General features: G+C 38.1%; 1 protein-coding gene across 1 annotated transcript in view; it reads left to right on the top strand.

Moving 5' to 3' along the window:
* Positions 1–229: 229 nt before the first annotated feature.
* The window catches only part of prickle3 (prickle homolog 3), a 41,107-nt gene continuing 27,662 nt past the window's right edge, over positions 230–13,674 (top strand). Inside the window, exons 1-2 of the mRNA XM_079898102.1 lie at positions 230–489; positions 8,290–8,372. Of these exons, the coding sequence (XP_079754228.1) occupies positions 448–489; positions 8,290–8,372 (125 nt within the window). The 5' untranslated portion in view covers positions 230–447. The remainder of the gene's footprint in view (positions 490–8,289; positions 8,373–13,674) is intronic.

Below are 13,674 nucleotides of genomic sequence, written 5' to 3'. Positions count from 1 at the left end.
AGATAGACAGATAGACAGACAACAGCAGATGCAGTATGAATAAAACTGAATAACAAGCCGTATATATCACAATACACTTACACTATAACCTACACAAAATATACGTATTTTTAATACCTAAAACTAATCAAAAACCAATGTGCAGCAGGCCTACGCTAGGGGGTTTCATAGAGAAACAGAGTGTTTTTGAGATGGGAGTATGAGGTACAGTAGGGGGTGGTCCTGACTCCTGATACACTACAGTTAAACACTTGTCCTGTAGGTGTAGCCCGTCTGGTTACACGCTCTTACGGGCAACTTCTGGTGGAGTTGTTGCCAGCTGAGAGATCTACAGGCCAAAAACCAGACCCTCGGACCCTCGAGACGAGCGGGAAGAAGTCACGTTGGGTTCAAGGAAACTTCAGCGGACACATGAGAGTCTTCGCGTGAATCGTTGCGGCCGCCGACATGTTCACGCGCGGATCAAAGAAGCGACGCTCCAATCGCTCGGTAAGAGTTTCTCATGTCGTGGCATCCCGCTTTTAACATTATCTAAAGGCATTTGATCCCTTTCTACAGTCTGTGCTCAGGTATTTTGAACGAACGCAGTGTGGTTTGCTGTTTTAAAGGTCATTTTAAACCTATCGTGCTGCTTTGATGGTCGAAAGTTACTTTTGTGTCACGCACTTATTTTACCTGAGGAGACTGTTTTCATCGCAAGGCACGGAGTATAGGTTTCATATTATAACTTGCACTGCTCCTATATTTACTTTTAATTGTATCCGCTGTAAGTTTTGCATGTAGCCTATAGTTATCAGTCATTATTTTGCCTCTAACCATTAATGTGGCTTTTTTTTTTAACTAATGCATTGTGGAGGCGTGGCTTGTTTGTGCCTACGTCACCGTTACCTGTGCAGGTGACGACATCGGTTGAGGATACCGTTTCATAGCCTAATAATGAATGTTTTAGTATGTCAATTTATTACACTGAATTTACCCAAATAATGTGTTTAGTTTATGTCTAAAATAACAAATAAGGTCTAATGCAAAATTATTCTTGAAATGTTATTTTTAAAAAGTCTACAAGAACAGAACAAGTTATAGCACGGATTAATTTTACAATTTTGGATTTTTATATGTCATATACAGTTTTAAGATTATTACAAAAACGTTAGCCCTGAGATTAATAGTAGATCTGCATCAGTTAGCATCCTAACAGAATGCTTCATCCTGTCTGAAGGAAGTGCTTTCCATTTAGGAAACATTCCTTAAATGTCTGGAAAGGGAAGACAGGGACAAAAAGTAAACACAACCTAAAAACATCAGGACATGCTTAGGCCAATGTTCATTGAAGATGCTAATTGGATTAGAATATTGAATAGATTAGAACAGGAAACTCTTTGTTTCCTGAAGCTGCTCTCTGTAATGTTTTGAATCAGACCTGTACCAGATGGTCTTAATGGTGAAATAAATCTTGTAGTTTTGTATCTTAAAATGAAATGAATGGAGATCATCTGATATTGTCCTTTTACATTTGACCAGGATTCACGAGCAAGTTTCTTTGACATTCACCTAGTGTTTTCTTTTCTCAAACACCCCCTTGTAAGTGTCATGCTAGTTATTATTAAGAATGTCCCACTCAGGACAGAACACTGATCTGAGGAAACAATGATGGTGGGCCTTTAAAAAAGTGTCTTTTAAAAGCTCTTGACCTCTTCCAACTGTTGTCATGGTCACAATCGAGAGGAAATTTCCCTGAGGGTGTGGACAGGAAGACACCCGGAGAGCTTCCTGTCTCACCGTAAGAGACGGGACATAAAACCGTCCGGTCATCGTATGTTTCTCCGCATACTCTGTAACACGTCATAGTTTGTTTTGATTTATGCTTTTTCGTGTTATCTTTTCTCTGCAAATGTCTACCCAGTAATCTGCACAATAACATTTGAGAGATAGGCTAACTCTGCTAAACTGGCTATTGAGTCATTGTTTTGTCTTTTTTTTTTTTTTTTTGTACGTTCGTTGCTCTCCTTGCATGCTTTACTGTTTTTACATTTGTTACATTCTGTACTTCCTTTTCTTGCATTTTTATTTACATTGCGCTCTGCACATTTGTTGCTTTTTGTTATTTAGCCTACCTCACTTACGTCACCCGTCATTACCCGTTTCACTTCTATCTTCTATTCTTTCTCAGGTTACTTATGTTCATTTTTGTACTTTTGCTACTTTCGTTACTTAACATACTTGCTTTAGGGGCTGTTCACACAGAACGCATTTTTCCGCTGCTGTTTTTCAATGTAAACACTCACTAGAACATCTTTTGCAGCATCTTGGCATGACACAGCATTCTAAAAATGCAAATTTTAAAGTTAAAATAAGTTTATTTTTATTAGCCCTTGTGTTACTAGCACTTTCAATACTTGCATTACTTTCATTTCATTACATTCATCACTTTCCTTACTTAATTGCGTTACTTTTAGCACTTTTATTACTTGCATTACTTATACTTTCATTCATTACTTTCCTTAATTTACATACTTGCGCTACCTTTAGCACTTTTGTTAATTACATTACTTTGGGTACATTACTACTGTTACTTTCCTTACTTTCTTTTCTAATTCTGCATTTCTTTTGTTACTTTTTGTACTTGCATTACTTTTGTAACTTACATTACCTGTGTTACTTTTTGTACTTGAGATCTTCCAAATTTGTGTTTTGTCCTTTGTTTGTTTTTGTGTTTGTCTGAGTACTGGTTCTTGCTATTGGGTAGGGAGTTGAAAATCGATTTCTATTCTGGAATCGAATACTTGAGGTCATGAATCGGATACTTGTTATAAAATTAAAATTTGTGAGCTTTTCAATGTGAGTCAGGCTAGTTGTTTTTCTATGGTATTTTTAAACCACAGGAAAACGTTCCTTGCGTAAGTGTTCTTTAGCCTGTTGATTTTTGTTTATGATTTCAGCTACAATTAAATGTTTTGCAATAAGACTCAATTTGAATGATATCGAAGGTTTTACGTTTTTTTTACCTTATTGGAATCGGAATCGTTCAAATTCAAACGATACCCAACCCTAGTTCTTGCTTTAGGCCTTGATACCTTCTTTAATAACCATAGTTTTGTTTTTTTTCCTTCTGTTACTATTAGTATGTTTGTTACTTTCCTTATTTGCATTACTTTGGGAATTTTGGTTATTTTCAGTTCTCGAGTTACTTTAGGGCTTTTCCAAAACTGCAGGTAAACTGAATCCTGGGTTATCTTGCTTTACGTTTCACACTGCTCATAAAATACCCAGGGTTAACAATTAGTCCTGGGTATTCATAAACTGACATTGCACATTCTACATTCCTAAACCCCAGGATATTTGCATATTTTCGGGGTCAGATTGGATGAACGCAGCACGTGACCTGTTTACATAACTCTAGCATTGCACATCCTCTTATTGCCGACTGTACTATCGAGTTTATACTGAATGGATACTTACTTTGGACTATAAAGGTAAGATTAAATGAAATGGTCTCTTCTTTTATCAAATCGACGCGTTTTCTGTCAGTATTTGACATTTTTCCTTTCAAACGCTGAATTTACTGTTTATATAAAATGCACAATGTTTCCATGACTATACAAAGCATGCAGATATGTAGGCGATTGGTTATCTGTTGGTAAACGTCTATCTTCAACGTTCTAACACCTCTTCGTTTCACACTGTACAAGTTTGGCACCGCATTGCGGGGTTAACACTGCAAAAGTGGTACTAACCCTGCTCTGGAAGAGGGGGTTTCAATGGTTTCCCATGTAAAAAGCAGTGCTAACCCCTCTTCTAAATTACAAGTGTGAAACGTTCCTTTACCCAGGGTTAAAAGCGGTGTTTAGAACGACGATAAACAAGGGTTAAGCGCAGTGTGAAAAGCCCTTTTGGGTATTTCCCAAAAGTCTGTGTAACACTGACTGACTTTTGCTTTAGATTAAGTATATTGGTCTGGGATAAATGTCACTGATAAATCTATTTAATAATATAAATTTTATAAACACAATAAATAAATAAAAAGTAATGTAATTCAAACCCACATTTATGCATTGATTGTTTTCTTATACTGTTAACTGCAATACAATGCAGCCTTCAATTCTTTCAGTTCATAATAGTACATTAAAATCAAATTCATGAGCATTACTACCCTGGAAATCCAGAGTTCTCGCGAGAGCACAAGTTGAATTTGCTCAGCGAGTTACTCTGGCGTCGAGTAATGGAGCTCATTAAATATGCCCTTGTATCCGAGAGTTGCACCAATCACATCAGGTTATCTGATATAGGCGGGCCAGAGGCGAGCTAAACAGAAGACGACAGCGCTGTGACGTCGAACTCGAAGTCATTAGTAAACATTGCAAGATGGCTATGGATGAACACCAGTTGTTTGAAACGGCTTTGGCCGCTACAATGAACGAGCTAAGGCCTGTTCACACCGGGACGAATTTCGTGCGCGATATTCGCCGACGTTTAACGCCTTGTGACTAAACAAAGGGCGCCAATGTGAGTGTGCACACCGACGCGAAAAACGCCACGCGTAAAAGCGTCATTTTTTTAAAAACGCCTCGGGTTCATTTTTTTGGTTTGACGCACCGCGTCAAAAACTATCCGACCAATGAGATTGGCGCTTTTGCTCACGTGTCTGGAGCTTCTGAAGTTACAGTAAAACACAACTTGGGGGCGCTCAAACACAAAACGGTCTTGCCGAGCACACATACGTAACGGCGAAGAAGATATACGCCAAGTAGCGTCTACACTGCCGGGAAGAAATAAGACAAGGAAGATGCAAGGCAAGATGAATGTAGAGCTGCTGGTCTCGTTGGTGTCGGAACATAAAGAACTATATGACAAACGCGACAGCGACTACAAAACCGGGGTATTTCTGTTTTACATTAAGCGCCATCTAATGTCAGGGAATGAATTTGCATGTTCACTCGGCTCATCGTCAGCGAAAATCGCTTGGGTGTGAACACAAAAAACGCGTTGAAAAACGCTGGCGAATAACGTGCGCCGATATTCGTCCCGGTGTGTACTGCCCTTTAGACTTGGCTTTTTATCTAAAAGAGGAACAGAAGACGGCGCTCGAATCGTTCCTTTGCAAGAAGGGCGTTTTTGCTGTTTTGCCGATCGGATACGGTAAGAGTCTAATCTACCAGTTAGCTCCGCTGGTAACTAAGCGTATGGGGTTTATTGTTGTGATTGGTCGTAGTGTTATCCAATTGCGTGCAGTGAGATTTTCAAACGCATGCTTGGTGCCGCCCCTCGAGCTGGCCGATTTTCATTAGTCGACGCCAGACCATTAATCTTTCAGATTTAGGTCTGGATTTCCAGGCTAGAACATTACCAGCTTTGGACCTGAATGGCAGGTTTTTCTTTTTATAACCCTACTAGTTTGATGCCAGATCCTAATTTGTGAACGTGGCAATTTAGTTTTTCTCAGAACTCTTGGACTATCTACAGTTTTTTCTGTACAAGGCGACAGAAAAAATGCTTGTTTTTTTTCCCCTCATACCTCCCCCTTCCTACTCTCTTATTCAGTCTTTTAAACAGGCTAATGCAATTAACTATTCAGAAAAGAAAAAACACTCAAAGATCCTCTCTCTCTCTCTCTCTCTCTCTCTCTCTCTCTCTCTCTCTCTCAGCAGTGAATAGCAATGCTCTGGTCTCGGTTCAGTGAAGTGTTAGAGTTCACTGATCTTACAGGCAGTGTTTGTTTTAGCACGCGTGTTTCCATAGATCTCTCGTTCCTGGCGACAAGAGGCCGCCGTCCGGCTGCAGTCCGGCTCTCCCTCACACTCGCTCGTCCTGACTGGGCTTTCAGCTCACAAAGCTTATTATTGTTCCTCGTCTGCATTAATCTTGACTAAGAACTTCAAATTATGTTTAACAAAAGTGTATTCTTGCCTTTCATTGTCATGACATATGCTAAAACTTGTTTTGTCAAATTAAGTGCATAGTCTATTTTTGTACTAACCCACATTTGTAACAGGTTTTCATTTCTTGCTTATACTTTGTTCTCAACAAATTTTACCATGGTACAGTAAGGGTATACTATATACTATGGTATAACTTGTAATACATAACATCTTTAAAAGTCCAATTTCTGTCCTAATGTAGCCTATCTGAAGAACAGAAAGCATCTAGCATGTTAAGACTCTGGGTTTGCCCTCAGTGTGTGTGAGAGAGCAAACCAGGTGTTTAAGTTTTTATGGCTGTTGTCTTGTATATAGGCACGTCAAAGATTTCAAACACCCTAATCACGTCACTTGGAGGTTTTGAAGAACAAGTTCTCAGTTTTATTGCTTTATTTGTTCCCACAAACAAGCAGAAGACCTTGAGGCTAAACACCGCCTGAAGTGTTGTACAGTAGATAAATCTACTTCTGCTGCATTTCACCTTTGGTACTGTGTTTTGTTGGAGAAATTAGTGTTGGATTTCAGGCCTGGAGTAAGAACACACAGTGGTCTATAGCAAACACAAGGGCCCTCTTCATAGTAGCCGATCTTGGTGCCACAACGCTTTCTACCACTGGAAAAATTAGTATTTAAAAACAAATCAAATCTCCAACATACAGAGATACAAAGAGTATGTATCTTATGTATGTATCTTAATCTTATGATATTTAGTCAACTAAAACTTAAAACAATTCAGATGACTAAAATATGACTAAAACTAAAGTAAACAGCATTTTAGTCCAAATTTGCTGTCAAAATTAACACTGCAGTTTACATGGCGGGAGCTATTCAATCTGGTTTCTGCTAAGTTTACCACAGAGCCTTTAAGGTTCACATGGGTCGAGTGACTGGCGCTGGTTATCACTTCAACAGAGAGGCAAAAGCACCGACACCAGTCCAGCTGTTCTCGCGCTGCATCAGCTGGATACGTGTGCGGTTTGATCAGGTAGCGCCGATTCATCACTTGGCTTTTGGTGTTTGTTTCTCATGCGCTCCAGTAAATAAAAGCACTTAATATCCAGTCCTGGTGCTCCTGATGGCGAGTTAGGCTTCAACCCCGCCTAGCCCTCATGCTAATCCGACTCGCAGACCTAGAAAAACAAATAATCTTATTTGGGATATTATATGAGTCACCAGCACTTGTAATTTGAAAAAATTGTACAAGCAACTTGTCTGCAACACCAATAAAAATAACCAAGCATTAAAAAATACTACTATAATACTAAAAAGTCGTTAGATTAAAAAAAAAACGTAAGCCGCTAAACCTTGATCCATGCAACACTTTTCAAATAAAATCACCATAATTACCAAGAAAGTTAAATTGTGGTTACAATGTATTTGTTTAAAGGGATAGTTCACCCAAAAATGAAAATGTATTTTGAATTGAATTTAAGAATTTTTTTTATATCTTAAAGGATAACTCCGGTCAATTTTAACATTGAGCTCATTTTTTTGTAAATTTGGAGTGCTGTCAATACAGAGAACAACGACAAAAATCGGTGTTGCCTACACCGTGTTATCCTCTTTTTAAAATTTGCACCCTGTTGACTTCAGTGGAGATTCACCGTGTTCACTCTGAAGGAATCACTCACATGACCTGTGCACTTCTAATGACACATCAAGGATGTTAAGAGGCTAAAAGCAGGTTTAAAACTTGCCCCATTGAAGTCAACAGGGTGCAAATTTTAAAAAAGAGGATAACACGGTGTAGGCAACACCGATTTTTGTCGTTGTTCTCTGTATTGACAGCACTCCAAATTTACAAAAAAATGAGCTCAATGTTAAAATTGACCGGAGTTCTCCTTTAAAATAAAGGGGGTGTTATGATACAATGGATGTCAATGGTCACCAAAGAAATATTCTTCAAAAGATCTTTTGTGTTTCATGGAATGTTTGAAACAACATAAATGAGGAAATGATGACAGCGTTTTGACTTTTTGACTTTTTTTCTCCCTTTGACGACATCTGAGTGAATTATGTACCTGGTTGTTTTTAGTATGTTTTAGGGCAGAAAATACACGTCAAAGGACAATGTAAGCTGGATGTACCTGTATATAGTATGCCAGAGAATGTATTTATACAACACACCTGCATACACCTACCCAAAGAACATATTTAATCAATTTTATTTTTATATTATTTTAGTTTAATTTTTTTACAAGTTTTTGTTATGACATCATCAGAGAGATTCACAAAAAGCAACCTGCGCTGTGAAATTTTACAGTGTGGGACATCATTGTTTGTTTCAGTTTCCTAGACTTTTGGGGTTTAGCAAATCTGGCCCTATAAATCATGAAGTAAATAATATTGAAAATCCTGTAATTCTCTCTGGCAGAGCGAGGATGAGGATCCGGACAGGGGGCAGCCGTGTATGCGCTGTGGAGAACAGTGTCCTGGCTTCCGCATGCACGGATGGAGGTAAGACTGGAGCGCTAAAACTGTTCCATACTAGACTGTCACTTTTATTCACATTCAAATGAACACGTTTGGTATGAGCACCACAGCTCAATGTGTACTAGCCGCTAGGCCACGGATCCCACCCTTGACTTACTTTTGAAGGACATTCGTCCCAGGCCTGACAATCTGAAGACGGAAACACAACATCCTCAGACATAACATCTCGAATTATTGTTTTAGTTATGCGTTTGTTTTGAAATGAAGTTCCTAGAGGAACAGGAAAGCATGGGAGACAGTGCTGATTAACTGCAGTCTGTCAGGAAAAGATTCGTGTGCGCGTTGTGTGAGACCTGGGATTCTTGTGTGTAACGCAAGACGTCTAATCATATTTCCAGAGCAGGTAATGAGAGCCGCACAGTGTTTACGCTGACCTCTCTTCACTTTACGCCATTACACAAGCCATCAGCTGAAGAATGAGGAGCTGGAGTGTGTGTTTGCGTTCTCCGCTCTCATGTGCTATTGTCATCTGCAGGATCCTTGATTTTTACTTCTGCCAATAAGTTTATGAGGCAGCCAACATTATCCACACTTAAAAATATCCAGATAAGTGCCATTGACCAGTAAATACAATATTTCTGAAGTCATGGCCACTAGCACACTAAAATGTAGATTTGGAAATATTGATATATTTCAGAGCCAGTTCAGAGCTGTAGATTATGTTTCCATCAGATTAATTTTTAGATGTAAAAAATGAGAATCCAAAGGGCGGTTTGTGACGTTAATACATGCCAGCTGTTGATCTTTTTTTCTGTGTTTTCTTAACAAAAAAAAAAACATCACAAATAGACCATGTGACTGCTGTAGTTTAGCTATGTTTGATGTCTCTTTTTTCAGAAAGCAGATGAATTGATAGTTTGATTAGTCACATGGAAATTACTTGTTGTGCACCGATTTACCACTGTAAAAATCCCTAAAGAATTGCCTAAATAGCACTTTATCTTGTCATGGAGTCTAGAAAAGCTGTTTTGTTCTCTTCTTATTGGTCACATGACCAACCGAATACCAGATGCTTTGTCTCAGTAACTCCCCTGTTATAAAATCAGGCATAAATAAGTGGAAAATTCACACGTGAATAGGGCTTCAGAAAATGCTTTTGCTTTTGTGTGATGCTACATCCACATCAGTATGCAGTCCAAGACTGTATCGGCCAGCACAACATAAAATATCACAAAACAGACTTACACACCTTTAATATGTATTTGACTGAAAGTACAGTAGTCAACGTTTGAAGTGGATCAAAAAAGTTGATCAAAGTTGTCCTAAGACAAGAACGGGTATTATTCAAAATTCATGTATAACTGATGAAAGGTTTTGATCCACTTCAAATGTTGACTACTGTACAAACAATTGTCCTCACAGTCAGGTCAGATTTGGACCATGTTTTAAAACACACACACACACACACATACTCGTATGCCTCAGAAACACTTACCTTCAACTGCCAGCGGGTGTGTGAAGAAGCCAGACAATGACCTGGAACGAATGCAAAAGGACATGAGGCATTCCAGTGAGTTCAAAGGTGTGTGTGTGTGTGTGTGTGTGTGTGTGTGTGTGTGTGTGTGTGTGTGTGTGTGTGTGTGTGTGTGTGTGTGTGTGTGTGTGTGTGTGTGTGTGTGTGTGTGTGTGTGTGTGTGTGTGTGTGTGTGTGTGTGTGTGTGTGTGTGTGTGTGTGTGTGTGTGTGTGTGTGTGAGTGAGTCACATAGCTGTATGTTGGGGGGAAATTATCTTTAGAAGTTAGATAAAATCTTCAAAGTTAAATGATTAATGAATTAAGTAAAACTATTTAAAATAGTTTTTGGCAATTGAAATAAATCTGATGTATTAAAATAAACTTAAAAATGTTGCCTTGGCAACTTACTGAAATGAATATCTTTAAGTTGAAGTATAATAAATACTAAAACTAAAACTGAAATAAAAATTAGATTAAAGCAAAAGAAATATTTAAATAAAAAATGACAAAGGTAAATTAAAAAAGAATTAAACTAAAATTAAAATGAAACCTAAAATATATAAAAATAAAAGATCATTAAAAACCCATGAAAGCTTGATATAACGTGCAAAAATACAGACAGATCGAGTAACAGCCTTGGAGATTGCATCTTTCAGATGCACAAAATAGATTTTTGCAGGATTGCCTAATGAATAAATAATTTCTGATGTAATTTGGTTGTCCATCACTGAACTACTAAAGTAATTTGGGGTTTGAAAATCTGATTATTTTTTTAATCAAACTGCGAGGCATTGTCTTTAATATGGTAATGATCATTCTTTTTACTGAAGTCATACTGCAGTTTCATGTATCACACACACACACACACATTTTTTTGCTGTATTTATAATTGTATTATTTTTTCATATAGGCATATATATAAAATCAAATGAATACATCAGATAAAATGGTATTTATAGAGAGCAGCGTACCACATGCAAAAGCCTCTTTTTAAGGGATGTATCATCTACTGTAAATGAATGTGTGCGCATGACTTCTGTTCTCATCTTAAATTAGTGGGACAGCACTAGCTTTTGGCATTGTTGGTCTATTTAACTCCCCAGTGTGTGTGTGTGTGTGTAAATGAACAGAGCAGAAAGTACCCATAAATCTTCTTACTGCGCTCTTCACTCTCATGCCTGCGCTTCTGTCCAGAGTCATACATCAACATCAGTCCAAATCTAATCTGTTGCCCATTCTTCAAGTGAATCACTATTCATATGCTACAATCTAATCCAGAGCACAGAAACAATCACATCTAGATCCTCACTACATCATTTTAATCGGACAATGTGTTGCTTTAATCCAGTGTTGCACAACTTTTTTTTTTTTTTGCCACAGCACAGTTTTGATATGTAAAAAATCCCACTGCACACCACTAACCGCTAAAGTAAGAAAATTGCACAAACATGCATTGCTAAAAATATCATATTAAAAGTATATATATTACTCACATTTAATGTGAAACTTGAGCTTAAATCAGATATGAACACAATAAGGTCATACAGGTAGTTGATAAAACCATAAATTTACAAATCGTCGCTATCGGGCGGAAACCTCATGTTTTTTAAATAATTAAACACAGTGTCATCAAAGTTGGTATTGTGGCTTTATAATTGGTCAGACATGCATGTGTCATTATAATAATAACATTTGATGAGAATCAAGCTCGGATGGAGTTACGAGGTTTTTGATCAGTGAATTACAAAAATTACAGTTTTGTCCGTCACTGGAACGGCCACATCTGAGACAGTCAGTGCACATTACGTTTTCACCAACTTACAGGTTATATATAAAGTTTATTGTAGCTTTGTGTGCGCTTTTAAATCTCATGATATAAAAGATGAAGCGCTAGCCTATAAGGAAAGCACTATATGCTCAGGATATTTAAAACAGTATATTGGCTACAACTAGACTCTTCTCCTCTCTTTAAATACAAAAAAAAACATTAGCTTTTATAGATACAGGGCCCCATTTTAATGATCTAGGCACATGGTCTAAAGCGCACGGCGCAAGCACACTTAGGGCGTGTCTGAATTCACTTTTGCTAGTTTAATGACGGGAAAAATGGTCGGCCCATCTGGCGCATGGTCTAAAAGGGTTGTCCCTATTCTCTTAATGAGTAATGGGTGTGTTTTGGGCGTAACGTGCAGTAAACCAATCAGAGTCTCATCTCCCATTCCCTTTAAAAGACAGTTGTGGCGGATTCGCTATTTACATGACGGAATTTGCAAGCGGAAAAACTGAATGCTTCTCTAGCGAGGAAACGGATCTGCTCGTGTGCGAAGCTAAAGTGCGCAAGCAGACCATCTACGCGTTGTGGACCTGCCTATAGGCGCATATTACTAACGCGCTCCTTAAATAACAGAAAAAATATTGCGCCATAGACCAGGTTTCAGTTGGTCAATGGCGCAGTTTATTTCTGTTGCCTCAAAATAGCAACGCACCAACAATGCGCCTGAGCTTCAGACCAGCAGCCCATGGGCACACAAATGGGCACAAAAGCATTTGCTATTTAAACAACGTGGCGCAGGACGTGAAAATGATAACTGTGTCGGGCTGGAACTAGCAATAAACACTCGGGTGTATACACTGGGTGTATGATAGGGCCCATAGTGTTTCTTGAGTAAAGAAAAATCAGTACTTATTCAAACATCAGTTCTTTATTTACATTTGCATTGCAAACAAGCAGAGATCTCTCTCCAAACTGCGTGCAGCACGAGGTTACGAATCATTTTCATTGGTTAAATATTTGTAAAACTCACATACAGGCGTAAAGGATGACCAATAGCATTGATTTTTTTTAAATGACGAAATATAGAGATAAAAGGTTTCAGTCTGACAGCGACGATAAATTGTTACAAAAACTGTGGCATTTGATCCTTTTCCACGGCACACTTGACAACAGTGGTTGGGAAACACTGCTTTAATCCATGTAAAGTAGCCTATTCAGATTCTGCTCAACAAGCGTTGTGTAAAAAAATCAACGTTCGTTGCACTGACGTTATTGTCAATTGCGGTAACATTTCTTTTCCTCCGATTCGACCCATTCTGCTTCGGCTCTTTTCTTCACAGACTCTTGTCCCCATGTCCACCCGTCTGGCCCCCTATTTTGTGTCCTAATTCCTCCTGTCCGACTAATAAGATTAGTCCTTTCAGGTCCTTCTGCTGCCAAGACTGCAGGAATAGAGCCATCAGACTCCCACACTTACCCTCCTCTCTGCATTTCCCTCTTCTGTCTCAGTGCTTCTTAATTTAATCATTGTCTTGCTCTCTTTTACTCATTCTCATTCCCTTTCATTATGTCACACTCTTTTCATCTTTCTTTAGGTTCAGAATCAGATCAGTGTTGTTGGGGAGTAACTAAAAGTAAATAGTTTCCAGTAACTACTTTATGAGCTTTATTTAAATTTGAATTCCAACGTGTTTTTATTTATATACACTACCATTTAAAAGTCTGGGGACGGTAAGGTTTGTTAATGTTTTTGTAATGTTAATGTTAACGTCTCTTATGTTCACTGAATTTATTTGATGAAAAATACTGTTAAAACAGTAATATTGTGAAATGTTATTACAATTTAAAATAACTGTTTTCTTTTTAAACATATTTTAAAATTTAATTTATTTCTGTGATGGCGAAGCTGAATTTTCAGCATCATTACTCCAGTCTTCAGTGTCATGTGATCCTTCAGAAATCATTCTGATATGATGATTTGATGCTCAAAATGCATTATTATGAATGATAGCTTTAAAAAAGTTTGTGCTGAATATTT

The sequence above is a fragment of the Squalius cephalus genome (assembly GCF_949319135.1).
Source record: "Squalius cephalus genome assembly, chromosome: 16".
NCBI classification, from domain to species: Eukaryota; Metazoa; Chordata; class Actinopteri; order Cypriniformes; family Leuciscidae; genus Squalius; species Squalius cephalus.
This window is presented reverse-complemented; position numbering and strand designations above follow the sequence as displayed.